This window comes from Venturia canescens, chromosome 3 (genome assembly GCF_019457755.1).
Source record: "Venturia canescens isolate UGA chromosome 3, ASM1945775v1, whole genome shotgun sequence".
NCBI classification, from domain to species: Eukaryota; Metazoa; Arthropoda; class Insecta; order Hymenoptera; family Ichneumonidae; genus Venturia; species Venturia canescens.
The window spans coordinates 3,958,851-3,985,782 of record NC_057423.1 but is presented as its reverse complement, the minus strand read 5'-3'; the positions used below and the strand labels follow the sequence as shown (position 1 = coordinate 3,985,782).

The following is a 26,932-nucleotide window of genomic DNA, read 5'->3' as shown; positions in this document are numbered from 1 at the left end:
CGCTCTTCGCCGGATCCCTCGAACCGAAATACACACCGAAGAAGAGGAGAGAGCCCCCTGACCTGAGCTGAAGAGCCTCCACACACCGACGACTCTGACAATCAAGTTATTGCTGTGAAACCCCTCGTAACGAAAGCCACGCGATCCCTTGCCTCTCGCGGACTTTATCTCTCTTTCATCTCCCTTTTCCTCTCTCTCTTCCCTCTCTAACTCGCGAGGAAACTCGACCCCCCTCGATAGCACCCTCTCGCTATCTCGCTCACGCGTTATCCGTGTCTTCCTCGTGATTCGCCATCGGGGCCCCCGCGGACGCGGCAATCGCGAAAACATTTATCCTCGCACCGGTTTAACCGGACGTACAAAAACGCGCGAGTTTCGTCGACTTTTACACCTTTTTCGATCGACTCTCTGCTTCCTTCTTTCTTTCTTTTTATTTCTCGTGCAAAACTACCGCCCGAAATAATCGCGAGTGCATCGTAGCCTTCATGAGGCCCATCAAAGTACTAAAGTTTGTGAGTGGATATTGAGATCGTACGAGTTTTGGAATTACCGTCGTTGTGGCTATCACCGATAATCTCGTCGAATCCGGATCCATGGACGGGGCTGCGGGAATGCGTCACCTCTACGGAGGATATCCGTACCAAGGTTGCCTTTTTGTCTTCTTTTTTCTTCTTCTCTCATTCTTATGGAAATGACTTTCGACGAGTTCTTTTTCGAAGCAATCCTTATGCAATTAGCGAATCTTTCAAATGAACGCGATAACGCGGCATGGAGCAGGCTCACCGAAAATAGCGATTTCGAAGAATCAACCGATTCGACTGTGACCAATTTATGAAGCAAACGAAACCATTTCATCCGCGTACGACCATGAAAAAATTCGGCCCAAATCCAATGGCATCGCTATTGACGGCGCTCCGTGTGCCACGCTCATTGCCATTTGTCAACTCACTGACTGCAACAATGGAAGCCCAACATCCGCATCAATTCATTTCCCATTCAGCGCATTTTTTAAGTTTTTTTTTTCACACGGAGCTTATTAGAATTACACTAAAAAGCCTCGGAACGTCGATTTCCTAATTTCAGTCGTGTACGTTTACTGAAAAGTCTAAATTCAACGGTTCGCTCGTCCTCGTCGATGAACACTTTTTCAGTGGTGAAATATTTTACGATTCTTAGGACCTACTTCCTTATGGCCAATTTCACTCACCGCAGAGTTGCTCACATTTTCTTGCTCCGAGTTTTATTCTCCTCCCTCCGAAGAAAGTCTATTTTCGATCGATACAAAGAAAACAAAATTTTAGACTTTCGTGACTTTTTGTGCGACGTCGGAAGCCTCAAGAAAAAGCTTGAAAAACTGATTAATTTAATGCCAATTTTCTCAGCACTCCCAATGGCAAATCGCAGTTCTGAGATTAAACTGGTCAAACTTTCCAGCAACTTATGAAAATCTGCCAGGATTCGGGAGCTATTTTCTCCTAACTTATCCGTTCAATTGGAACGTCAAACAAGCCTCGTATCTACGATTCTTCGGGGATAGAAAGAAGGCGGGGTTGTAGCGAAGGGCTGAATAGTTTTTTCCCCGAATGTTGATTACAGTAATTACAAGTCAGCAGTGGATCCTCGGCGCAGGACCGAACGGCAGGACTCGGTAAATAGCAGAAACATAGTAATTATGTCACGAGAAGGTGCATTTTGTATGAGCCTGAGAGCGAGAGAGAGGGACAAAAAGATTGCAGGCTTTCCGATGATAGGACGCTTCGAGTGGTGTCACGTAGAAAGAGCAGCTAATACGAGTGCCCGTGCGGACTTTATACTCGTTAGTTGGGAGAGACGAAAAAGTAAAAAGGCAAAACGGAGCGAAGAGATGAAAAAAGATGTTTCGGTAGAATGCGAGAAAGAGGGAGGGAGAGAGCGATGGAAAGGAAGATCTTTTCTCGTGCGTTGTGTAGCACGCGGACCCGCCGCGAATTACCGAACACGCCTACCCTATAAGCATACACTAACTTCACCAATTTAACGCCATTTACAAGCCTCTTTTTTCTCTCCTTTCGCGTTATTATTTCCCTATCTCTTCTCATAGACCTTTTCCAATTGAATAAAACGGAATGAGACTCTTCGGGAATCGTTATCTTTTGACTACATCGATATTAATTGATTCCTCAAAGCCATGACGAAACTGAACCGGCTGCTGGTACAAAGTATCTTGAAAGCTCTTGAAACTTTACAAATTCGAATTGAATGAGCGCTCGAATGACTCAATTTACTTCTTTCGATCAGTGCACGGCCGCTGTAAAATTTGATTCCGAAAAGAAGAATTCTGCTCTGAAATTCTTTACTTCCTGGATCCGTTTTCACACAAACGCACCAACGAGAATAATTGCGCGAAATTTCCGACGGGGATGAATTTTAAAAAGGAAAGAAAACTTAGAAAAACTACGCGTCATTAAAAAAGAAGAATCCTGATAATGAAATACTGAAATTTTGAATTTTTTCAACATTTTTTACCGTTTTTTCAATATTAAATCTGTCACATTTTCTGACAGCCCCGTGCCCTCGGCGCTAGGATACACGAAATCGAAGTATAAATGAAAACATAGAGGGAAATTAGTTGGAGAATTTAATGAAAAAGTTGCGACGTCGATGATCGAACGAGCACGAACGAAGATAAAATTTTTCTTATTTTTCAAACACAGGACAAGGTCGAATGAATCAACTGGGCGGCGTATTCATAAATGGACGACCTTTGCCAAATGTGATAAGACTGAAAATCGTCGAGATGGCTGCAGCAGGAGTCAGGCCGTGTGTGATATCACGTCAATTGAGGGTGTCACACGGTTGTGTATCGAAAATACTGAACAGATATTCCGAGACTGGCTCGATAAGGCCGGGAGTAATCGGAGGAAGTAAGCCACGTGTTGCCACGCCGGAAGTTGAATCCAGAATCGAGGAGCTCAAACGCGAAAATCCGGGTATTTTTGCGTGGGAAATTCGGGATAAACTTATTAAGGTAATTAAGAGAAATATTTATGTTTCATTATCACTGTCAACAAGCGTGATTGCAACGAAATCAAAAGTGTAATTTCGTCACATAAACTAAGGCGTCCCTTGAATCCCAGCAAGCTCTCGGAAAGCATGCCGCGAATTCCCAAATAAAAATTTCCATTTTTCCAAAACCCCAGTCCGATGTAATTTTGAACTAGAAAATCATTCCGATTGTGCCAAGTTCCAAGTGCCAGATGTTGCCCGAAGCAATTTTCTCCCGGACTCGTGGACACCTGAGCGTATCAAAAATTCCAAGTCAAATTTCCTCAAGCTATAATATTGGCTCGTAGCCGATAATGGAACAGGCGTTCGAGATGATTTTCAATCTTCTTCGAGAGGGAGGGGAGAGACGCGACCACGGAGACGTTTTTCCTTCCGGCAAGCTATTGACCCTTGCAACGATCACGGAGAACGGTCTCGTAGTAGATAAAGATAAAAGTAAAATGCCCTAGCACGATATGGGCCGGAGTCTGGCTTTCAAAAGGGCGTTTTTACGAGGGCACAAAGAACGCGTTATTGCCCTTGCAGCGCGCGGCACATCGCGTTTCTATACATGCACACAAACGGCGGAGGATCTTGTATCGCAAGCTGCGATCATCCACCACGCGCGGATCGATTTTTTTTCGAGTTCCCAGCAGAGGCGGGCGTAACACACGGCTATGTATATATCTAAATGCACATACAGAGGGATCTACGTACGTATTAAGAGGCCTTGGGCGACATACGGGCGCGTGTCCTCTAATACGTTTGTGCCGACCGGCGGAACGCACCCACTACTCAATGCTGCATGTGGCCATTTCTGCTCCTCGCTTTCTTCCCTCTTCCTCTTCCCTTCCGCCTTATAAATCGCGCTCTATTATTCCCGGCTCGTTTTTCTATGCGATCGATCGTAGCTCGGGCGGATGAATCGATGTGCTTTTATCACCGGGCGCGATCGCCGCGTCGTATCACAAGTAGAACGTTCTTTACGATCAATAATAAGGGGAGGCGATAATAACGGATGCTAACGGGCCCAAAGTGGCTCGTAATAATCGAATTAGAGCCCGGAGATAAGGCTCCGCGCATGGAGTGTGAATTTCCGACATTCGCATTTCCATTGCTCCAAGATTCGCGGGCTCGGAGTTCCCAGAAGCAGGGGCAGCGATGGCGATGAAGCTGCGGAAAAGCTCTGCGCTTCTTCTCGAGTTTTCTTACCCCGATGAAAGTGAGAAAAATCGCGAGAACGCGCACCTAAAATTCACTCCGGCTCCTGCCTCCCGCGGTCCCTTCCTCGATCCCCTGATAAAGAGATAAATTGCATTCTGAAAAAAAGACAAGCATGCCAAGCTTTCGTGGTTTTGTGCCTCAACGTAAAGTATCCGCAGCTACAGACACGCGCTCGAATACATACCCGCGGACCTTTCTTCCTACACGGAGAGCGCGCGAGCCTCTTTTGTATCGGCGGGCTTTACGTGTGCACAGTATCAGAAAGCACGTACGTTGTTGCGCGGAGGAAGGGCAGCCGCTCGAGGAGACCGTGGTCGGCATTAATACGGCATTTAATGTTGGAAGGGGGCGTTCCCCGGGCCCCGCGAGAGGGCCCCCGAGGCTCTTTTCTCCATCTCTCTTTTCCTGTCATCGCCCTGATCCCGAGCCTCACATGCGGCACACACGCACACGCTTATGGGAGATTCGGTGTGTTGCTCGTGCATTTCTACATACTCACCTACGGGTTTCTTCATCCGCGTTGATATACTCGTACACACGAACGGAACCACGCTCGCCTCTCGTGCCACGAGCACGATCGTTATTGTTTCTGAGATCCGCGGGCCCTCGATCTTGCTAAGATCCCAACGAGATAACGGATCGAGTTGAAGCGCATTGAGATAAAAGAACAAACGAGAAGCTCGAAAAATGAGGGACCGATGATCGCTGCAAATTTCTTGTTTTCTTGGTCCTCGATCTTCTATCACTTCGAGTCCCACTCGAGGAATAACGCGGCACGGGGCTTTTGTCCTATCCTCGCACTTCCTCCTTCTCGTTACGGTATTCGCTCTTCGATTCTCTACAGTGTGGAATCCTCGGCCGGAGATCTCGCTGTCTCGATGCAGTTTCGTGGATTTTTTACCGTTGGGATTCATCGAGGTCGAGGAGAGCGTCTAATTTTATTGGCCACTGAAATCATGTTCCTTTTTCTTTGAGGAAAAGTATGTTTCTGTGAGATTCTGCAGAAAGATTCTTCGCGATGTTTTGTTTATGTGCTTCGTTTATTCATTCGGACTTTTCGAACGTCGATATATCACAGTTTTTCTCTTCTCATTGGCTCGCTTTTTTTCCTTTGTGTCGGAATACTTTCGGGTTAACGATCCACGTACTTTTACAATTCGTGTACATCGAACGTACGTTTATCAATCTCGTGAAACGCGTGAAGAGCCGGGTGGAGAGAGATAATTACGCTGGTGTTTCCGGCGAAAGTTTCAACGAAGGATTTTTCTCTTCTCTTTATTCTTGTTATTTCTTATTTTATGATCCACGGGCCCGTGCATACATGCGTCGTATGTGAGCCCAGGAAATAGGTATTATCTTGAAAATAATTGTGCGTGCAATGTTATTATCGTTATTGAAAGTTAAAATACGAGATTAAATAATTATCGCGTTCTTTTACGCATACGTGCGACGACGAAGTTTCGAAATTATCGCGTACATTAAACACGTTATTGTTTTCCATAAAGTGGCGCGTTTCGCGATTCGAATCTTTTTTCGCATTCGTGGGAGAACACTTTTATGACTCCTTGACGTAAAAAACTCATTTTCTTCGGAATTATTTATTTTCTGGATCGCCCGTCAGACGAATGAGGGACTCGCTTTGCAAACGCTCACCAAAACATTGATTTTCAAATCAAGAAATTATTCCAATCGTTATCAAGTCACGATGTCGACTCTCCTTACGTGTTGTTTCACCAAAAACAACTGTTTCGTCTCCCCAACCACGAAAGCTCTCGGCAGTATCAAAAAATTGAATATCATGCGAGGAAACTGTTTTTTTTTTAAATTAAGGAAAAATACTTGAAAGAGCCCTCGATACGAGTGCGGAATGAAAGTGAAGAAAAACCATTCGTTATTGAGAATAATTCGTGATAATTTTTCACATCGAGAAAGAAAAGATTTTTCGTGAAGCCAGCTGATATATGTGTCTCAGCTACCTGAGCAGTGGCGCTTCGGAATGACCAGGAACGAGAATCATTAATCATGCGATCGCTGCCCCCCTCGACCGCTCTCCCTCATCTCCCTTTCTCCGGCTTTAGACCGATTCACGCGAAACTCTACACGCTGTTATTGTGCCGCAGGAAAACTTTTTGGATCCTCCGAGCGTGACTTCGATCAGTAGACTGCTTCGGGGAGGAAGACCGGGCGATGACAGCAAGAAGGATTATTCCATCGACGGGATCCTCGGTGGTGGTGAGTTTGAGATTTCTTTCAATTTGTTTTACTTAATTATGCAAAGCGGTTCTGGGCCGTTGAGGGGTTGGAAAATTGGGGCTCGAGGGTTAGATTTGTAGTGAGAAAAATGTGGAAAAATCCGGGAATGAGAATCTCCACGATGATTCGAGGAATCGGAGCCGATGAGATTGCAAGAGACTTTGCGACAACCGACAAAAAAATGAAGTCGTTTATGCCACCTTTTTACAAAATAAAAACAAAACTTCCCTCGGTTCGTGTCAACGAAAGAAAGCAGAAACGGAGCTGACCATGAAAGAGTATGAAAGAGAGCTTTTAAAGAATCACGAGCAGAATATCTTCCGACGAAGTTTGACGTGAGAGCGTTCACGCGGCAATATAACACGCGAGGGGCTCACACGAGTGTGAACACGAGGAAAGTCAAGGTGTATTGTATTAGATTCGGTCTTGGACTCTCCCGACTTGCTCGATGGACGGTAAGACGACGATGACGAGCCAAGAGCAACGTTGAGAGAGAGCAAGAGAGAAGGAGCAAAAGGAGGAAGAAAGAGCGAGTTTCTCCCTTCGGTCCTCGGGCGAGGGAGAGAAACGAGTCGAAAAAGTTGGCACGGCCGAGACGACGGCGGCGGCGGAGGCTGCAGGACCGCAGGATTTAATCTCCGGTGGGCGTGAGCCTGGATTAACCAGGTTGCCCACACGTCCGACAAACGGATTACAGGAGTGTCAATATCTTACGGGCCAAAAGGCGAGCACGCATTATCCTTCTTCTTTCCTTCACTCCGTTCCTCATTCTCTCACTGTACTCTCGTATTAATTTATACATGTTTATAAATACATTTTTTAATCGCACGCTGCTGTTCCTAATTGTAACGAAAGCCAGCACGAATGAGTGAGGGAAAAATAACAGAAGACAAAACGAAAAGAGTCGTTTTTCGTCGAGAGGATTTGGAAAGAGGCGATCGTGCGGGGGACTTCGGAGAGACTTCGAGGGGAAGAACATTGGAGAAGATTCGAAAAAATGAGAAACAATGTTGTAATTTATCGAGCCCAAATTTTCACAATCTCAGTCGCTCCAATCGGAATTTCTTTCTCGAAACCATTGAGTATTCGTGCATCTGAAAAAAATCCTCGAAAATGTTGTCTCCCCCAAAAAATTGGACTCGGCTACGATCCAATAGAGTTTGAGAGAATCTTCATCGGGGCCCTCGGAAGGAATGTTGGCTTATTCAAGAATATGAAGGATGAGAATTCCGAGGGCCCGATATACTTATGTTTTGGATCGTGATCTCGAAATCAGGCTTTCAGAACTGACGCAACACATTCGAGCGACGCTCGCGCAGCGATACACACCAAGACAGAAACTCGATGATCGCGAGAATGTGAGGAACGAGCGGCCACCAAAAGACCGCGCTCGCCAAGTACAGTTTGAGCAGGATCTTCTCTGCTCTCAACCTGTGGACCATGCAGGAGTTCCAGGTGGGGGAGGAGGCTTTCTCTCTCGCGAGAATCCCGCGGAGATCAAACGCACCGCCTGCCACACGTCGCCAGTGGTGCTCATTCGAGCATCCCTCGCATCCGAGCCCGTAGAACTTCGAGCACGTCTCGTGAGCCCCAGCCTCGATCGACGAGTCCGATTGCGCCGAGGGATTATTTCCTGGTCGTTTCCGCAGAGTGTGAAAAACTATAAAAGATTCAGAATTGATCAATTATCGAAAATAAAGTTAATAAAATCGGAAAATTTCGAATAAATTTGGCGAAGAACGAAAGAAAAAGTTTGCCCGAAAAAACTTGTCTGAGGAGGAGCGACATCGATGTTGGTGACGAAAGATCGAAATTGTTCGATCATTCCGACATTGATTCGATGCGAATAGCCGCGAATGACACAGCGCTCTCCTCGCGTCGCGCATTGATAGATTATTACGAGTGCGGTGCGTGGACTGCGGAACGTTGCGTGAAAAAATGCGTTTACGGAGATTTTCCATCGTCGTTATCTCCCTCATATAAGTGCAAAACTTGGCATAATGCACTCCGCAATATTGTCCTTGTTTTTCTTTATTTCTTTGATCTTTCTCTCTCGTTCTCTGCTCGCTCGCCGCTCTCCCGTTTCTCTCTTTCCGTATAGCGGGCGCGTAGTGACGCTAAAATTGGCTAAACACTCGTAAACGTTTGGAGAACATGAGACTAATAATCGTTCGTTTCGTATTGGCTTATCCTCAGCGGAGAGTACGCAACACAGGCGCGCGCGGACGCACACACGTGAATGCGCGCCGTGGCCAGACGACGCACGAACACTTGAAATTGTGATCCTTTATGATCGTTTCTCGCGAGACCATAATTACTTTTCTTTTAATACCTGTTCCAAGATATACCGTACGATTACCTCATCGTCTCCGAAGTTCTTTATTTTTTCTCCTTCTTCTTCTTCTTCTTCTTGTCTTTGACTGTAACGAATAATTATTATTTCTTTTTTCTTAAACAAAAATTCATCGGGACGTGTAATTACGCGAACTGGCTCATCATTCTGGGCGAGAATTTCGAACGTTTACCGTTAGCCTTTCATTGGGGAATAGATTTAACTCAAATTGATTAAATCGAATCATTTGTCAAGGGAAACAAGGAAGCGATCATAAGTGCGACGGCATTTTTCCTGCGGGCCAACAAAAGTACTTTCGTTGGCCAAACATCGTTGGACAATTAATCGGAGATCGTGTTCCTTGATTGGGAGAGTCCTCCGATTAGTGGAGAACAGAAGAAAAGTTGTCGGCGAATGAGGAAAAGTACGTGAGGCGTCATAATTACGAGTAATTTACTCGCAGCCTCCGCAATCCACTTTGCAGTAAACAGCACATCACTGGAATCAGTTAACCGAAGGCGGTCCCATTGAAATGCGACGCGTAACAGCGAAATCATCGCAGAAGTTGCGAAACTATTATAAAAACACGTGGGAGCAGAAGAAAAAATAGAGAAACAATGAGAAAAGGAAATGAGTCGTTGGAGAAGTTGATGGAAACAGGATGAATTGACGAATCACTGGAAAAACTGGAGTTTAAAAAATAAGAATGCCCCGGTAAATGAAATAGAGATGAGGACGCCACGCGAGCACCTCTGATCGTCGTTTTTCGTGTACATCTGAATACAAGAAGAAGAAAAAGGAAGGGAAAGAGAGAGGCAAAAGTGTCGGTCGGATCGGGGGTATAGGTGTCGGCGGGCCACGCAACACCAGGAATGACACGTAGCCTCCGTGGCTTTCTTATTCCGTCTTATTTCCCTTCGCTTTGGCCTCATGCCGCCGACGAGGGATTAGCCTAATGGGTCCTGCCCACCCCTCGCAATCCTTTTTCTCCTCGCACTCTCCCGCGTCTTTCCCTTCGCCCCTCCGTCCTTTTTCCTCCTCCGTCGGCGGACTCAATATCGCGCGTATATTCAAAATTGATCCCTGGCCTCGCCCCCGTGTCGCCACGCATCGCTTCGGAAAGCAATCCCCATACTTGACCTTTTAATGCTCACTTTCACTGGGCTCGCGCGTTATGCCGAAGGATGGAGATGAGCTTTAATCCTCGTGTTCAATTAATTCGAATTTGATCGATTCGCGGCGAAGAACGAAACTTCAAAACACCGCGATACACACTCTCGCAGCTGGGACGCGAATCCAACGTTTCGTACGTCACTCCGCAAGCTTCTTCTTCGGCTCGAGGAGTCACAAAAATCATCGAGGGTTCGAAAAAAAACTTGAAAAACAAATTTATCGATCGCTTTTTCCTCTTCATCTGACAATCCCCTTTGAATAAATAACCGCAGAGAAAAAACAGGTAGTTCGAACGTGTTTATCGCCGTACAGGAACTTACGACGAGAATATCATCTCTCGGGCGCGTCTTTTACGCGTGTCAAATCCGGGCCTCGCGCGCCCCGATACGACGCCAAAGAACTCGTCGGCGGGTCAATTATTAATGCATGTTTTAGCGAATGCGTGTGAGCTCGAATTTCAAATCGTTTCTCGCGTATGATAGAGTCGTAATGCAATGCCATTTTCCTGACAGCCTCCCGGGCCTGTCTTCTCTGCTACATTCGCTTATTCCTCTTATTTTGTACGTCCGTAGAAGCTGTTTTACGCAGCCGTACATCTTGGTACTTTATCGGGAGCACATCCTGAGACAAATCGATTTCTCGCGCAAATACATGCTGCGCGATATTAATGTCGGGGATGAAAAAGCTCCGCGGCTCCGCACACCGACTGAGATATTCTACTTTGGATCATCCGTGGCCGGAGACTCTTTTCGGAGCATGAAAAAACCTCGCGCGTCACTGAACGAGAAAATATATACACATATTTATTATTTAAGCTACTTGGGCGGTACAGTCGCGTCGATCGGACACTGAGATTTGAGAAATTCCGTGCTCTCACTTCCACCTTCCATGGGGACCGACAAAATGGGCTTTGGTACAATTCAAAGTCGATTGCTTCGCGTAATCATCGAGAGTTTTCACGGCTTACAAACATTTTTGACGGTTTTCAGATTTGAGGATTTTTACGCTCGCGAAAATGGAGTCGAAAATTTCAGTTCGTTGTACTCGATGAAGCGATAGAATAAAATGTTGTTAAGTAGCTTTTACGATAAGGTGAAAACGAGATTAATTATCGCAATTTCGTTACCTGAGAAAAGGAGTTAACGAACATTCTTTTTTTCTTGTCGTTAACACTCGAGCTTTTGATCGCTTGATTTTATCGTCAAATTCTAAATCGTTCGTCCCGTCAGGAGAGTTTTTCCATTGGCTGCTTATACTTTTTGTAAATGCCTGCGAATAATTTCCGAAGGATTAGTGCGATGGACTGACGCGACTGTACACTCGCGGAGCTTCCTTAAGTGAGTTTTTTCAAGAACGCTCGTATCAGAATCTCATACAACCTAATGCGTTTGGTTAACACTCACGATCCCGAGACTCTCTTGAGCTCTTTGCTTCGGATTGGCAGGCAGCATAATACTCTCGGTGTGTCACACAAAACGGTGGAACAGATAATCCTCGTATTCGTCACAATTTCGTTTCATTTTATTTGCCTATCTCGACTTTTCAATCGTCCCAAGACACGCCATGATGCTCAACGTATATATCAAGTTTTCAGTTTTCTTTACATGCCTCGTTTCATATATTCTTCATTTAAATAAATGCATTAATACACCAGCAGCATATTATAGAGTCGCGTGAACCACTTTCGTCGTTCTATTCCTACCGGGATCGCGAAGAAACCACCGCAAATCGATCATCCAATTTGTTCAATTCCATAATTATCGCCTCGACACGGAGAGAATCAAACGATAATATTTAGCGTGAAATTCACTGTTAAATTTATCGAATATATTTGACTGCGTGGACGAGTTAACGAAAAATATTTATTCCAGTAGCGCACTGTCAAATTTTCAATATTTTGCGAATTTTTTAGTTTTATAATAGCAAATATTACAGATTGTGAAATTTACGATGTGTATACGAAAATGTACAAAACGTTTAGTCAATTTTACGGTGCATCAAGGTAAAATGTCTTTGCCTTAACGTACTTCAACAAGGGGCTGAGCATGTGAAAAGAATGGGGAAATAATTTTCTCCATGGAGAATTGAGAGATGATCGAATTGACAAAAACACGAATGTTCCGTCTTCAAATAAAATTTCATGATTTTTTTATATCCTCGAACGTCGTCATTCGTAGTCTAGGAAATTGTTTCGTCCTCCTCAAGACTTTCAACATTCAAAAAACGGATCTCTGCCAAAAAAATGGGTGAAAGGCAAATAAAGAAGAGTGTGGATTTCGTTCCACTAAACGCGAAGCAACGTTTTAGAATCAAACTCCAGAGCATCGTCAGAAAACAATCCTGGGCTATTCCCACTCCACTACCTGCGACTCGAGCATATTTTTATTGGAAACGTTAAGTCTGACGCGATCGAAGGAGCCGCGCCCGAGGAATGCCCTTTACCAGCAGTGTGTCATAATTCTTCAAAGCAGCAACTTGAAACAGGAGTGAAATAAATTCTGCTACTCCGTTGGAGGAGAGAACTCATTGCGGAAACGATTTAATCAGAACATCCTGATAAGGCACCCATATTTACAGGGAGAATTTAAAGCGAGTAAAATGCTAATTCGAGGGAGATCGAAGTCCCGGGATCGAGCTAAGAAAAGCCTGGCGATGTACGAGCACGCTCATATATCCGTACGCATAAGCACACGGATTGCATATAAATATAGTACAAAGTATAATCGCGGATAGCTATCGCTCCAACAGAAGGAAATTCTAAGCGCGAAAGCCTTGTACTATGTAATTATACAGGCCGTGTATACGAGCTATAGCGAGAAAGATCATATCGATTCGTGATCCAGACCACCGACGTAGTTCCTTCGAAAGCCGAGCACACGAGGCGATCTCTCGTCGAGATGAAAGCGTCACGATAAAACGGCAACTGGAAGTCGAAACGGAGGGCTCGGTTGCTCCGATAATGTTTCTGTGAAAGTATTTCAAGAAAATAGTTACAATTTTCGGATCGAAAAGTGGCTGGGAGCCGGGTCAGTGGAGGCAGCGCACCGAGTGACGTCCTCCAAATCAAGGAATCCGTTCGATCTTCACGGAAGCCTTTTAGCAGGGCGCGCAGTCGACGAATATCGCTAAAGGGGCTGGCGACAGTCCGGTATCAGAGTCGTGCGGTCAGGTCGAGCGAGCGGGGCCTCTAAAAACGGCGATGAAGAGCCGCGGAATGATTTTCCTCGTTCCCTCGACAAAGGGCCGAAACGCGATGGAGTTTGGAAGAAGTTTGTGCCCTGTGAAGATGAATCGGAAGCTGGGATGACCGTTGGAGATGAGACGAGTACGGAGAGGAAATTTGCAGGGCGATTGCAGGCTGGCTCGTGAAGCGGGAACGACTCCGTCGTCGAATCCGTCGTGGTTTCGTCGGATAGTGACGAAAAATGGTGAAAAGGAGAGGAGAAGAGCTGTGTATAATAAAGCACGGGCGTTGACAGGGGCAGAACACACCGCGCCACCCTTGCAGCATGTCAACCACGCCGCGGGGCAGGAACGCTACTTTTGTTGGCATTGTGATCGAATACAGAAGCCTTCGAAGAGGGCATTCGTTACCGTTTAAGGGAAAGACCTCACACACGCTCTAACGCGACGTTTTTCGGACCCCCATGAGTCGATTTGGAGTAGAAACGAGCGGTAGGTGGCTGCACGTACTCCGTGCGAGTGCGCTAGGAATGGAAGAAAAGAGGGAAAAGAGGATGTTGCGCGGAGGCGAAGGGAGGGAGAAGGGCTCCGAAGGCGCGCGGTCCACCCTGCAGGGAAAGGCGAGGAGAGGGACAGAAAAGGAGCGATACTTTCATTCTCTCTCTCTCTCTCTCTCTCTCTCTCTCTCTCTCTCTCTCTCGGCGTTCGGTAGATTTATAGCCCACGAGGTGCGGCACCTTTTTCACCATTCATTGGGAGGCCCGTCGTGCAATTCGACACGCGGAAAGCACGCAACTCTCTCGCAGAGCGATCCCCGAGATGAGAGAGAAAAAGGGAGGTGGAGATCCATGGAAAAACAGACCAGAAGCGACGACTCGAGATCTCCGTTGGGGACAGAATTTTATCCAAAAGACAACTGCGACTGAGATATCGCATTTCGTTCAAGGGATTTTTCGATAGCGACAACGGGGCGAGCTTCCTATCGTAGAATTATCGATGGAAATAACATTTAGAAAAACATCGGTTTCACTCTAAATTGCTGACCGAATCGACACTCAAATAAAAGTAGCTTCAATTCTGAGGGGAATATTCTCTTCGTCGAACAAACTCCCATGCGGTTGAGGGCAAAAATATTGCGAATTCAGTTCAAAATAGTTGGACGGAATTGACGATTTTCTGTCCAAACAAATCGGTTTTATCGAACGAACGAAATTTCCTCTCTCCCCGATCATTCCACATTTCGATGATTGAACAACTCCTCACAGAACTTGTGATTTAATGACTTTTGACGCGTATACGTCAGATGCCCAATTACGGTGCACGATCAAGCCCGACGCCGTAACTGCAAAATTGGTAAAATCAATCGAACGAGACTTGATGCTTGCCACGTGGGAAATTGGCCAAAATACCAAGAGTCAATCGCTCGATGTGCCGCACGTACGCGTAAAATACACGAAACGCCGACAGCGGGGATGCTGACGAGCACATTTCTCGATGACGATGCTAAATCACTCGCGAGCAAGGAATAGAATTCAATCGGAGTTTTCGAATGAGAGAAAGAGTGTGAGAGAGTCAGGCAAATGGGATGATCGACGAAGAAGAAAGTGAGGGAGAGAGCAACAGCGAAAGATATTCATACACGCGTGTGAGCTGGTATTTGCTCTCGAGAAAGCGCGGAAGAACACATGCACGGATAAAAGCCCCAAGGGGATGCAGCAGCCTACTAATTGATTACACGCATCTTTTCACGCGATCTATTCATCCAATCCCAAGTGGCTTTTCATCATCGAAAGGATCCTTATTGATTATGCCTATCACAGGTGTTAAAACGTTTACACATGTACGTGTGTGCCTGCAGCTCTTGCACGTGGCGTCGTTCACGTGTCCCGAGACACATTTACGACTCGAAAAAGCGCACTCAAATGTCGGCATTTTCAAAAATTCCTCTCCTGAAAAGTCGGACTCTTCTTCAAGATGTTCGATCGATAAATCGGGGAAAACATTCGATCTTGAAAAGTTGGGAAACAAAAAACGTAGCGTATAAGAATATCCTAAAGATATTGAGAGCAAAATTAAAATCTCAAGCACAAATGCTACGGAAGAATGAAAACTCCAAAGGCAGGGTCGCGCATCGAAACGCTGCTTTTCGCACTCGTTTAAGGAGTTTCGGTACAGAAACTCCTTAAAGAAAACTCCGATCAATTTCTTAATATTCTGACTTCTAAATATTAAGAAATTGATCAAATTTGGTGATAATGTTCTTCAACATCAAGTGCGCAAACTCAAATTTTTTCAAAATTTTCTTCTACTTAGTTATCGAGTAATTACGCATTAAAGCAGATTTCTCATGCCCGGAATGTATACCTATATATATGGAAACGCTATGCTTATACACGTAAACTTTAGTGATCAATTACTCGATAACTGTGTAGAAGAGAAATCTTAAAAAATTTGTGCCGTCAAATTTGGCACTAAAGAATATGTTCGCCAAATTTTATAAAATTCTGAACTTTTTGAATTTTTTAATTTCTTTAGCATGGATTAGCATGGCAACATTGTATCGCCTGTACCGAAACTCCTTAAGGAATTCTTTGATATTGGCGCATATTCAGTCACCCCGAAATGTAGTGAATTGAAAATTCTCGAGATGGTAGTCGCTCATCGGTCGGTTACTCCGAATCGCTGAACTTTTTCTACTGCGTTTCACGTCAGGGCCCAAACAACCTGTAATTAGTTAGTTTTAATACACTAATTATGGCTTACATCATGAAACATTGTAAAGTGATTAATATTTGCGTTTATAAATGCGCAGATAAAAATCCCAAAAGCAAAATGACAAAGTACTTTCGACTTATTCCATGACATTTGCTATCGGACAAACCTCGTCGCTCGTTGCAATACTTATATGAAAATAGCAGTCCATGTAAACGCCTTATCGTATGCCATTAGCATTGTATAATGTCTCGATAGCTCTATCGCAATTGGACGCCGACGGTGTTGTGTCGGGAATCGTGAGCGATACAACAACGAATTAATTTGAATGCTTCGGAAAATGCAACAGACTTTTACTCATAAATTTGCATCAATGTTATTAGAAAAACTCTCTTTTTTCCTCGCATCGAACAAATGGAAGGTGGAATATTTTTCCATCTACTTCACCGCGTTCATTAGTAGCATCGAACGAGACGTTTTTCAACCTGAACATTTTCTACCAATTGCGTAATAATCTCAGTCTGAATTGAGGGATGGAAAAAACTGGTGCAGCGTCGCAGTTATTCATTGACGAATTAGAATGTCAGAAATTGTTCGACACTCCTAGAAATCATGGAAATGTCAAATGCTGCGAAACGCATCGATGAGTTTCGAATCGCATTAAGACGAACGATACAATACGCGATTTTATTGTACTTACTAACGACTCGTCGAAATATACGAGTGTGTATTTCCCGCTCTGTACAGCGCATTCTTCCGCTCACCAGTCCGCAATCTCCTGCTGTCTCTCTTTTCTCTCTTTCTCTTTTTCTCTCTCTCTCTCTCTCTCTCTTGTTTTCTCGTCGATGAAAATGAAACAATAACCTACCGAGTATATAGCTAAACCCCTTAAAGCACGGACGATAAAATCTATAAAGGATTTCATCGAGTGCCGCCCTTTCTTGGCGTGAGCGCGCAGCATGTGCGTGCCTTGCGGAGGGCCCGGCATCCGTGTGCTTCGGTATGTATGTAGGTGTACACGAGCATACATTTATATCTTCTCATATAACGCATTTATGGCAAGAAGACGTAAAGAAACTAGTTAAAAAATCGACTAATAAAATGCCTCTGAATGACTTCGACGTCCAGTGAAAATAAACCCGAGAAATCACACTTTTTATACAAATTGTGTTTGCTCTAGTTGGAGATGAAGAAATGTGGAAAGCAAAAGTTCAATCTCTTGGAATAATAGCAACGATAAATATTTCAATCTCGGGACTCAAGTAACTTTGGAGACGAAAACAGTATTATTATCGAAAAAACATTTGAATCTTGGGATCCAATTAAGGAAGTTGAGGCATTAGAATGAAAATGATGTCACCGCTTTTAAATCGATTGCATCTTATGAAGTGAAGTGTAAAAAAAAAAATCAGTTAAATTTTCAGACAGTTTAGGAGCGTCGTTGCTGAGAAAAATCAATAACAATTTGGGCCAAATAACATGTAATCTTATGGAAGTCAAGACACATTCGGTGATATCTCCGTTAAAAATGATGCTAAAAATATGAAATTTTTGGGGCAACATGAGCAACGCTTGCTAAATAATGTCAATTTTTTTCAGATTTATTAGGAGATTTGCTGAGATTATATTAATAATAATCTGTTTCCCGTTCAGTTTTTTGAGGTTAGGATCGTCACCGTTCGTGTTTTCGACTGAGCTTTCACCAGTTTTTCGTCTTTTTTTCCCCAAATTTTCTTTAAAGTGTATGCAACATTGCCAAACTCTAAACTGGCCTAACTTTTGAAAGGTACAGGTCATCACTTTTGGGTAAAAAAAATGACTGTACAGCCTCAACTTCCTTAAGGACTGTGAACAGTGTAAACGTCGGAATTCTAGGTGTTTTTTCTTTCTTTTATAAATAAAATTTTGTTGGATGGATTTACACAAAAGCTTGTGCACATTTTTCACGTACTCAGAAGAGCTGGAAATTATTTTTTTTCAATTTTTTAAATAATTTATTTTCGTACAATGGTGAGTCGAGAGCAAAACGGAAAGAGTCTTTATCCCAGCGACTCGATTCAAATTGCATTTTCTAGTAAAAACGTATGTTTTCGGCTTGACGTAGCAATTTTTTAAATAACATTTTTTCTTTTTCTTTTATAAATAATTTTCCACTGAGAAATCCACAAAAATAGTGATTTTTTTGGAAAGCTTTGAAATGCGACAGCTAATGGCGCGTATTTCAAGAATCTTTTTGGTTTTTTGTCCTGAGATGTTCCATTATTGAGATTTGCTGTCAACGCCGATCCATTTTCAACGCACCATTGTACAAAAAATGGCACGATAAGAATTTTTGAAAAAAATGTTTCCAGTACTTCCGAGCATGTGCAAGGCTTTATCTAAATCCATCCAACCAATTTTTATTTATAAAATAAACAAAAAAACAGCTAAAATTCAAACATTTACACCGATCGCAGCTCACAAGTTTGTAGAAAAAAAATGTTTACTTTGCAGCTTTATGGCATCGAATCAATTTACCGATACATTTCGCGCAGGCCGGAAGCAAGGCACGATTGAATTTCGGAAGAGCGCAACTTTCAAATTTTCTCAACGACGTAAATGACGTGAGCGAAAAGGAAAGAGGAAGTGTACGATCTCCAGAAGAGACGCTTATTCTCACCGAGAGTTTAACCTCAGGCCACATGCTCGCATCGCTCTCGCGCCCTTGCTCCTTCCTCCTTTCAATATCCAGCGCTGTCTCTTGTGTTTCTCTCTTGGTCTGTGTTCGGCGGTGTCAGAGGGCGCCCGATGGAATGCCGGCTCTCCGCAAAGGGCCTCGAGGGCCTGAACGACCAAAGAGAAAGGGAGAGAGCGAGGAGGAAGGAAAGAGAGGAAATTCTCACTCGCGAGAAACGCACCTGGTCCACGCGAGTCTTCCGCGCGCTGGCTCTCTGGTTCGCGCTCTTGCTTCACTCTCTTGGATAAGACGAGGGATCAGGAGGAACAAGAATACCGCGCGTGAGCGAACGCACCACCCCGACACGTCCTAATTGCGATAATTGATAATTATCGTCGCACACGAGAATCTTGGCCTGGTTATGTATACACCGATACACGAGCCGCAATTTTATATCTCCAGGCGTCCCAGGTGTAACGAGAGACGGGAAAAAAGGGCATCGTGATCGACGCATGAGTAATAATAACGAACCTCATTAAAATCATCAGCTGGTCAAATCTTTTCAAACCTTTGCCGACGGAGAAGACAAAAACGCGTCATAATCTGTAGTCCCACATTTTTCTATCCGGCACTTCAGGCAAAACATGCAAAACACAAGTTCCTAAAATGATGGACAAGCTAAACCTGAACCCTTGTTTTCGGAGCGTTGCACGAGCCTGCCTGAACCAAAACAGTACAAACTTTTGCAATAAAGAACATTTTTCATAGTCAATTACCTCGAGAAGAGCGTTGAATCTAAAAAAGTGAAATTCGAGCTAAGAAACCGCATAAATCGACGACTTCGGTACGAAAGGAACTTTCCTTTGATCGAGTTTTTCCCCAGGATATGTCTAAGCCACAGAAAAGGAGTGACATGAGCCCTGTCAAAGTACAACACTTTTATGCTAATAAATGTGAGGCATGTATGCATATAAAGCAACATACATTTACGTGGTCAAAAGTATTGGAAAGTTAGGGGCCGGCATTCCTTTGGCGGCGAGGTTTTCTACGCGCGACTCTTCCGGAGGACAATCGGAAGAATAGAAGAATAGTCGAGGACACGGACAAGTTGCATCTCCAATAATGAAAGGTGCTCCGCCATCAGTCGTCCTCTCCTTTGAATCTCTTGTCACTTACTCTCCGTGCTATATATACAAATAATATATATGTTTACACGCTTATATATGTACATATATAATGCTCGTATACATATAATTGTATGAGCTGCCGCCGCCACCGGCTTTTCATCTGCCCCTTCTCCGCCGCGAGCGACTAACACTTTTCTCTCGTTCTCTCAGGCGTTTGTCAAAAAGCCGCCGACGCTGGAGGAAAGAGACCGAAATGTATGTTTGGCAATATTTCACAACACACGCCCGCAATACACAATACAACTTGTATCGATGACGCGACGCGGCAAGTGAATGGGAGAGGGAGAGGGAAGAAGGAATGGCCTGCGGGAGGGAAAGAAGAAGAATCGGGCGCTCCGCGTACGCGTCTTAAGCACCTGCCACGTGTTGCCGAAATGAAAACACGTGGGAAATATAAGGTTTGGTTCGAAGCGAGGAGAAAAGTGCTTTCCCTCGTGGGAGTGAGTGGACTTTAGGAAACGCACGAGTTTTCGGTCGGTAGCGTCGTCCTGGTTATTCGATTCGCATCGTCGAGTGGAGAAACGTTGGCGAGTGGGCGAAGACTCGAAATGGGGAAGATTCTTGGGAATATTTGCAACTGCGTTCGGTCAAGGCGGAGCGTACAATGCTCGGGAGGTTTAACTCGTTATTTGAATAGTTGCGGCTGATAAATAGTGTAGAATAAAGAAACGAAAAAAAGGCTTTGAATAAAAAACCAAATCGACTTCATAACGCCTGATTCCTTTTGTCCCTCGTCCTCCATTATTCCCAGTCAATGTTAGAGATCGTCGGGAAAAAGAGTTTAAAGCAGAAGCCGGTTTCTCGTAGACACTAAAAAACGAGTCGAGCCTAGTTGCCCCATTGTCGATTCTTCGCGTCACTCGCCGAGCGACGCGCGAGGCCAAGCGACAGTTTTGTATTTACTTATACATATTCGGCGAGCGTTCTCGACCACTCACCTCTTCTGACTTTTGACTAATGTGACACTCGTCGGAGAGCAATGTTTTAAAAAGGCGACACAGTTATTGAGCATTTGGGAGATAAAAAGGGAGTTATTGACACGATTGCATCTCCTTCTCACTCGAGGCAATGGGAATCAGGCTCGACGACTGCGGCTGGCAATCTTCGAACGCTTTTCTGACCGCGTCCTGGACGATCTCTCGCCGCAACTACTCCAAGGATACGCCGCTGGGAATTCGTGCACTTCAATTTTTCGTCTTCCCTCCCAATCCCACTTCCTACACTCAACCATTTTTCTGTCTCTTTCGCTTTCAACGAAATCTCGAAGCAGCGCGGACAACTCGCATCGTACAATGGAGTGACCACACGACTCTGCACGGGCTGCGGATATTTTGTACGTTTTACACGTATTAGAAAACACAGTGGACGCCGCACGACTCGTTTCTTTTTGCCCCGAGCTGAATGTATTAACGCACTTTGACAAAGTGCTGGTGCCTCTCGCGATGAATTCGAAGCTATTTTCAAACGAGCACCGAATGGCCAGGTCGTACTGTGATCTCGGGCAAACATCACACCGGGTTGTCCTTTTTCATCTTCGGCGCATCTATTTCTCTTACGCCCGCGTAAGGTGTGCCTCGGACATTCAAGAGACGAGGACTTCCCGCAGATCCTCCCCAGGATACGAAACTCAATAAATCAGGAATTGCTCCCGAAAAGGAAAAAAACGTTCCCACGGTTCCCACGCAACCTCCGGCCTTAAAATCTCGAAATTGCGCCAATTAATCGCCCGGCCGGAATCGCACCTGACGAACAACACGAGAATCAAAATTAAAGAGTTTCGTTACCCAAGTCTAAATATTAAGAAATTTATCAAATTTTGTGATAATGTTCTTCAACATCAGGTGCGAAAACAAATTTTTCAAAATTTTCTTCTACTTAGTTGTCGCGAGTAATAATAGTAATAAATTTTATAAAATTCTGACCTTTTTGAAATTTTTTATGTTTTTAGCATAAACCGCCACTTTCATTGGCAGAAAACCCGACGGGGCCCAAACATGGAAAATTCTTATTTTCAAATTTTCATGTACCAAAATACGAAACTCAACGATCACGTGGTAATCAAAAGCAGATTTGAAGAAAGTTTAAAAAAATAACGTATTTGATAATCCAGTAACAATGAATTCGACATTGTTATTGCGGGGGCTCGATGTAAAAACCAAAAAATTCGTACCATCATTGATAGAAAATGAGATTACTGTGTTTATGTGTACTTTACCGCCTGAAAGAACGGCTTATTCTCGGTGTATCCATTCGCGATTGATTGAGTCGATGCGGTGTATAGTTGAAGGCCAAACGTTTGAATGTGGAGAACAAAAATACCTGCTATTCCGGGTGAATCAGCGGAGCGTGTAGCTCGTAACGATTGGCCGAAACACAAACATAACCAAGCATCACAATGTCATAACAAACCACTTAGAAACGAGTCTTTATAAAGTCCTTTTGGTTAGCGAAGAGTGATCCAATTGTCCTCACATTTTCGTCAATTGACCGTGTGCGCTACGAGAGAAAGGGAGAAAAAATCGAGAGCGAATCCGTCACGTGCACGACCACGCGTAAGATCGATTTATCGATCTTTTTACGTCGGGATAATATGGAAGATTCACGTCAAAGTACGTACTCGGATGTACCGAAAAAGCAACCAAGAAAATCGCGAATAATGGACGAAACAAGACGACAATGAACAAAGTCGTCTTAGCTGTGGGATATTCTGCTTGAAAAATATGAAAACACTTGAGTCACCGCAGTGGCCGATCTTGCGGGAAGGGAAGACTTTCGAAAATCCCTTCGGAAGGATCGAGCCTCAGGATCGAAGGTCCCGCACATAAAAGGGCCGAGAAAGCTTGGATCCTAATCTCGCGCACAAGTGAGTCTCAATGGACCACCAAATGGTATTTCGTCCGAGACTCTTCCTTCGTGTTTTCCTTTCTCACCACCACCCCAAATTTCTCAATGGAGCAAACGCTATGATGGCTAATAATATTCCTGAAGAGGGAAGAAATCCCGTTTGCAAAATAACAAAACAGGCTACTTTTAATACTAAATACACATCGCACGAGCGGACAGAAGGTCCAAAAAAATCCGATCTTTTCTCCCTACTTACCTCTTGACGTTGTGAATAGTTTCGCGTTTGAATGGAACAATCTTCCACCGAGCAAGCTCCATGGCTGCCTTCATTGATGTTCCTCAAATTCAGAATCGAAGCTAAAGAGCACAGAATAAAAATTACATTACCAGAGGGAACTAGCAGCTGGAATGTTTAAAAACCAAAGCTATTGGCCTTCCCAAGTTCATTTAGTCGCCCCAACATTATTGTTACTGTAAATTCTTAAACCATTGACATTTTCGATTGAATAATCGCGTTCAGTTTCAAGCGAACAGAAATCAAAGCCATCATCCAGCAAAGACGAAAATTTTCAAGCAATCTTTTGTCCCCTTTTTTCTCAGGTGCCTGTGGCGACGATTCGGACGTAGCCAGCGAGCCAGGCATTCCCCTGAAGCGTAAGCAGCGTCGGAGCAGAACGACGTTCACCGGCGCCCAATTGGAGCAACTGGAAACGGCATTCCTCCGTGCTCAATATCCGGACGTTTATGCTCGAGAGGAGTTGGCCCAGCGTACGGGTTTGACGGAAGCTCGAATCCAAGTCTGGTTCAGCAATCGGCGAGCTCGTATGCGCAAGCATTCCGGAGGCATCGGGCACGGACTGCCGATGACGCCCTGTCAATACGCCGCTGCGAGTCACGAGCTCGGGCAACTGTCGCAAGTGCCGCAAATGACAGGAGGAATCGCCCAAATACCGACGAGCCTTCATCAGTCCTCGACGACCAGCGTGAGCCAGGGCCCGATTGGAGCGCCTCCGCAAATGACCAGCTCGATTCCTCAAATCCCAACGACCCTGAGCGAGGCCGTCCAGGCTGTCACGATTTCCAGTCACTTGAGCGGCATCCCCGGCCACGGGGGGGGCATGCAACTTGGCCAACTGTCCGGGTCCATCCCGCCGCCTGCAGCTCATGCAGCGCCTGGATCTCTGTCTCACAATACCGGTGAGAATGTTCTCGTATCACTGAAAATCTTGGCGATCTTTTGAGTGCCGTGAACGGAGAATGAATCGTTAAAAACCGTTATAACTTTAGTTTAAATTGTCGATTCCGTTCGAGTCGAACGTTCAAAACATTTGCCAGTCGTTTGTTGCTTCGAAACGCTTCCTCAAGCGAATAACCAGAAATCAGTAGGCAAATGACAACTTCCAGACTTCATTCATGACTTCATTGAGCTGAAGTCATGAATAGGATTCCGTTCCAAAGAAATGTTTAGGTTGCGAATAGATAAGCTTGGAAAAAATGCAGTCGCGGTTCGAACGAGGCAGTCAGTCACGAAGTGTTTCAATTCAGCCCGCAATCATCTAATTTTGTTTTCCCAACAAAACTTTTCCCCATTACAAAATTTACGAAATGTCACGAAAAAACGGGGTCATAGAGACGTTTTTTGTTCAGCAAACGCAGATTGGTCGCGAGCACAACTGGGCTGGGGACAATTCAATCACTTTCACGGCGGTGATTACGGAGCCTCGGGTCATCCCGGCCATCATCATCATTCGTCCCACACGAGCCTCGGCGCCCAAGTGCCCACTGGAACGAACCCATCCTCCGCCGAATGGTACGATCAACAAAGTTACGATTACGCCCAGCACGCCCAACTCAACTATCATCGCAGTGCCGGTGGCATATTTTAACGAAATGTCGGAAAAACACACGAGAAATAAGACGATCGAAGTTATCGACGTTATTGTACTTTTTATTTATGCAGTGCAACATGAAAGGGATGAAAAATATTGTAAATATATAGAAACAATAATATATATATAGATATACACACGCATTTGAGAGTTTTCATTCAAATTCTACCGCCCCGAAATCCATTCGAACTGTCAGCTTTCTAAAATTTGTTTTCTCAATGATGGGACTTGAAAAAAAGTTTATTCTTCGAAAAATGAACGCTTTGTACTTCGATTTTGAACTTAAAAATAGATTCGAGGCTCCCTGGACTCGAAGGATCGATTTTTTCCGAGGGCTTCAATTGTCGTTTCTATTTTCTATTGTTGAAAATAAAACACGAAAACGATCGCAAGTTTTGTATTTCGGCACCGAACACGTCGACTCCGACTAGTCGGTCAGTAAAAATCTACGCTCCAACATTCCCAGGCAAGTTCTGATAAAAACTGGCTTATTTGCACCAATAATTAAACGACGAACATTCAGGTACTCCGCATTATTCCGAACGGGAATTCAAAGTTTTTCCGAAGCGAGCGTCGACTCAAAGATTGCATGTTTTCTCCCAGTTAAGATAAAATTCGTAGTCGATTAGTTGAATAAAATAATGGAAAAGAGTTTAGTGCACGCTGCGAGGTAGAAAATACCAGTTTAGCTCATGTAAATAATCGTTAATTGGTGGTGAAAATACGCACGATAAAGTCTTTGAAAATCAGTTGAAAAACGTGACAAAAAGTTCCTCCAATAATTCGTTACTCCTTATCGGCGAAATAAGCCAAATTTTTAGATAAATGAAGCTCATAAAAAAGATTGAATTTGAATCGTGTACATAAAATTAGATGGATATAAGGATAGGAGAGTTGCCGGTGCTAATAATTCGGAAATAATGTATTTTTTGAAACTAGCATTCAGTATTCGTAAATACATTTTATCCCCGATACCGAGGCATAAATGACTGATACATCGTTTTGCATCCCATTTATGTTCATTTTCGTGCACTCTTGTCAGCGATATCGGGCCAAACGGTGCATTATTCATCGACGGTTACTAGAATAGGCTCCGCTTTATAAATTTCCACATATTTATTGTTAATGCTGTTGTATACTTGTACGAGTGATCTCGATCATATAAAAGCTCGGTGCTTCCTTCGAAAAGTTCAATACCAGACGACCAGTCGACTCCGCAACTCGACAGCATGAAGATCCAAGCTATCATCGTTCTCAGTTTGGTGGTGAGTAAAACGATCAATAAAACAGCTTCTGCGGTTGAAGGACTGGGAGCTTTTTCTGATAATAAAAATGCGAAATCGATCTCGACGTCGGTACGAGAATGGCCTTAAAGTAAAAGGTGAGTTAAGATTCGGAAGAATGGGGAAGAGCTTTTTTTATTCCAAGTTTACAAGAGCGCGTGTCGAAGCAAAGTATACAGAAATAGTTAGAAAACGAGTGCGTTGGTTGGCGACTTTGGGGATGCGATGAATCGAGCGACTTTGAGTCAGGTCAGTGAAAAGTTAGTTCTTCAGAGTTTATTCCTCCGTAAAATGCTCGTCGCCGCTTAAAAATCTAATAAAAAATATAAATTTACAGAAAATCATTGAAAGTTGACAATTTTTCGACGTACCTTTTCAACAGGCGAGCATCTACGCCGCCCCGGAAATTCGTTCCCGGCGCGATGCGTCGAATTCGACAACGGCAGCGTCGACGTCCAGTTCAACGGGTGGGTCGTCGAGCGCCCAGGGAGTGGATTGTGGGAAAGGAGCTCCCCAAGGATTGCGCGGTTTGTTGGGCCAAGTGGGCGTTCTCCTCGACAACCTCTTGGCAAATGTAGCCGCGATAAGAATAAAAGGAGTGTTGGGTGGGGACGGTGATCTCTTGAACCTCACGGGTGTCTTGATGCAAGTGCGTATTCTGTTGTCGCACTTGCTCGGTGGCACGACCCTGGAGGAGAACGACAATGCTGGCAATCGAGACTTGTTGGCATCCCTGCTCCATCAAGTAACGGCCCTACTGGACAAGCTCCTCGGGGACGGAAGTGGAAAGGATGCAGCGTGCAACAACAACGGTGGTATCTTGGGCGGCCTCCTCGGATCGCTTACCGATGGCGCGCTCGGGACGGCCCTTCAGCCGGTGCTGAACATAGTGGGCGCTCTTATCAAGGGTCTCACGCCCTCGGCTCCGGGGAGTGGATAAAAAATTCACCGCTCTGTCTCTAAAGGACGATCGAGGGACTGCGAGAGCTGTTGGATTTGTTCTGTGATCGTGACTTATCAAGAGTAAGGAAAATCGGACGCGAAATGCTTGGACTTTGAACACGAAAGGTCTGACCAAAATAATGTTCGACGACGTAAATATAATATTTGAAGATCCTCGAAAAAACGAATAAAACAAAAGATCGTGCAGTAACCGTTGTCAAAAGCGTTGC

General features: G+C 44.5%; 2 protein-coding genes across 2 annotated transcripts; both read left to right on the top strand.

The window, feature by feature from the left end:
- The first annotated feature begins 593 nt into the window (after positions 1 to 593).
- On the top strand, positions 594 to 24,492 carry gsb-n (gooseberry-neuro). Its single transcript, XM_043413829.1, has 5 exons — positions 594 to 645; positions 2,694 to 3,007; positions 6,369 to 6,480; positions 23,189 to 23,785; positions 24,236 to 24,492. Exons 1-5 carry the CDS (start codon positions 594 to 596, stop codon positions 24,472 to 24,474), a joined length of 1,314 nt encoding a protein of 437 aa, XP_043269764.1. The 3' UTR covers positions 24,475 to 24,492.
- Positions 24,493 to 25,603: 1,111 nt separating this feature from the next.
- On the top strand, positions 25,604 to 26,913 carry LOC122408003 (uncharacterized). The gene is made up of 2 exons (XM_043414505.1): positions 25,604 to 25,742; positions 26,143 to 26,913. The coding sequence occupies exons 1-2, from the start codon at positions 25,707 to 25,709 to the stop codon at positions 26,698 to 26,700; spliced, it is 594 nt and encodes a 197-aa protein (XP_043270440.1). The 5' UTR covers positions 25,604 to 25,706; the 3' UTR covers positions 26,701 to 26,913.
- The last annotated feature ends 19 nt before the right edge of the window (positions 26,914 to 26,932 follow it).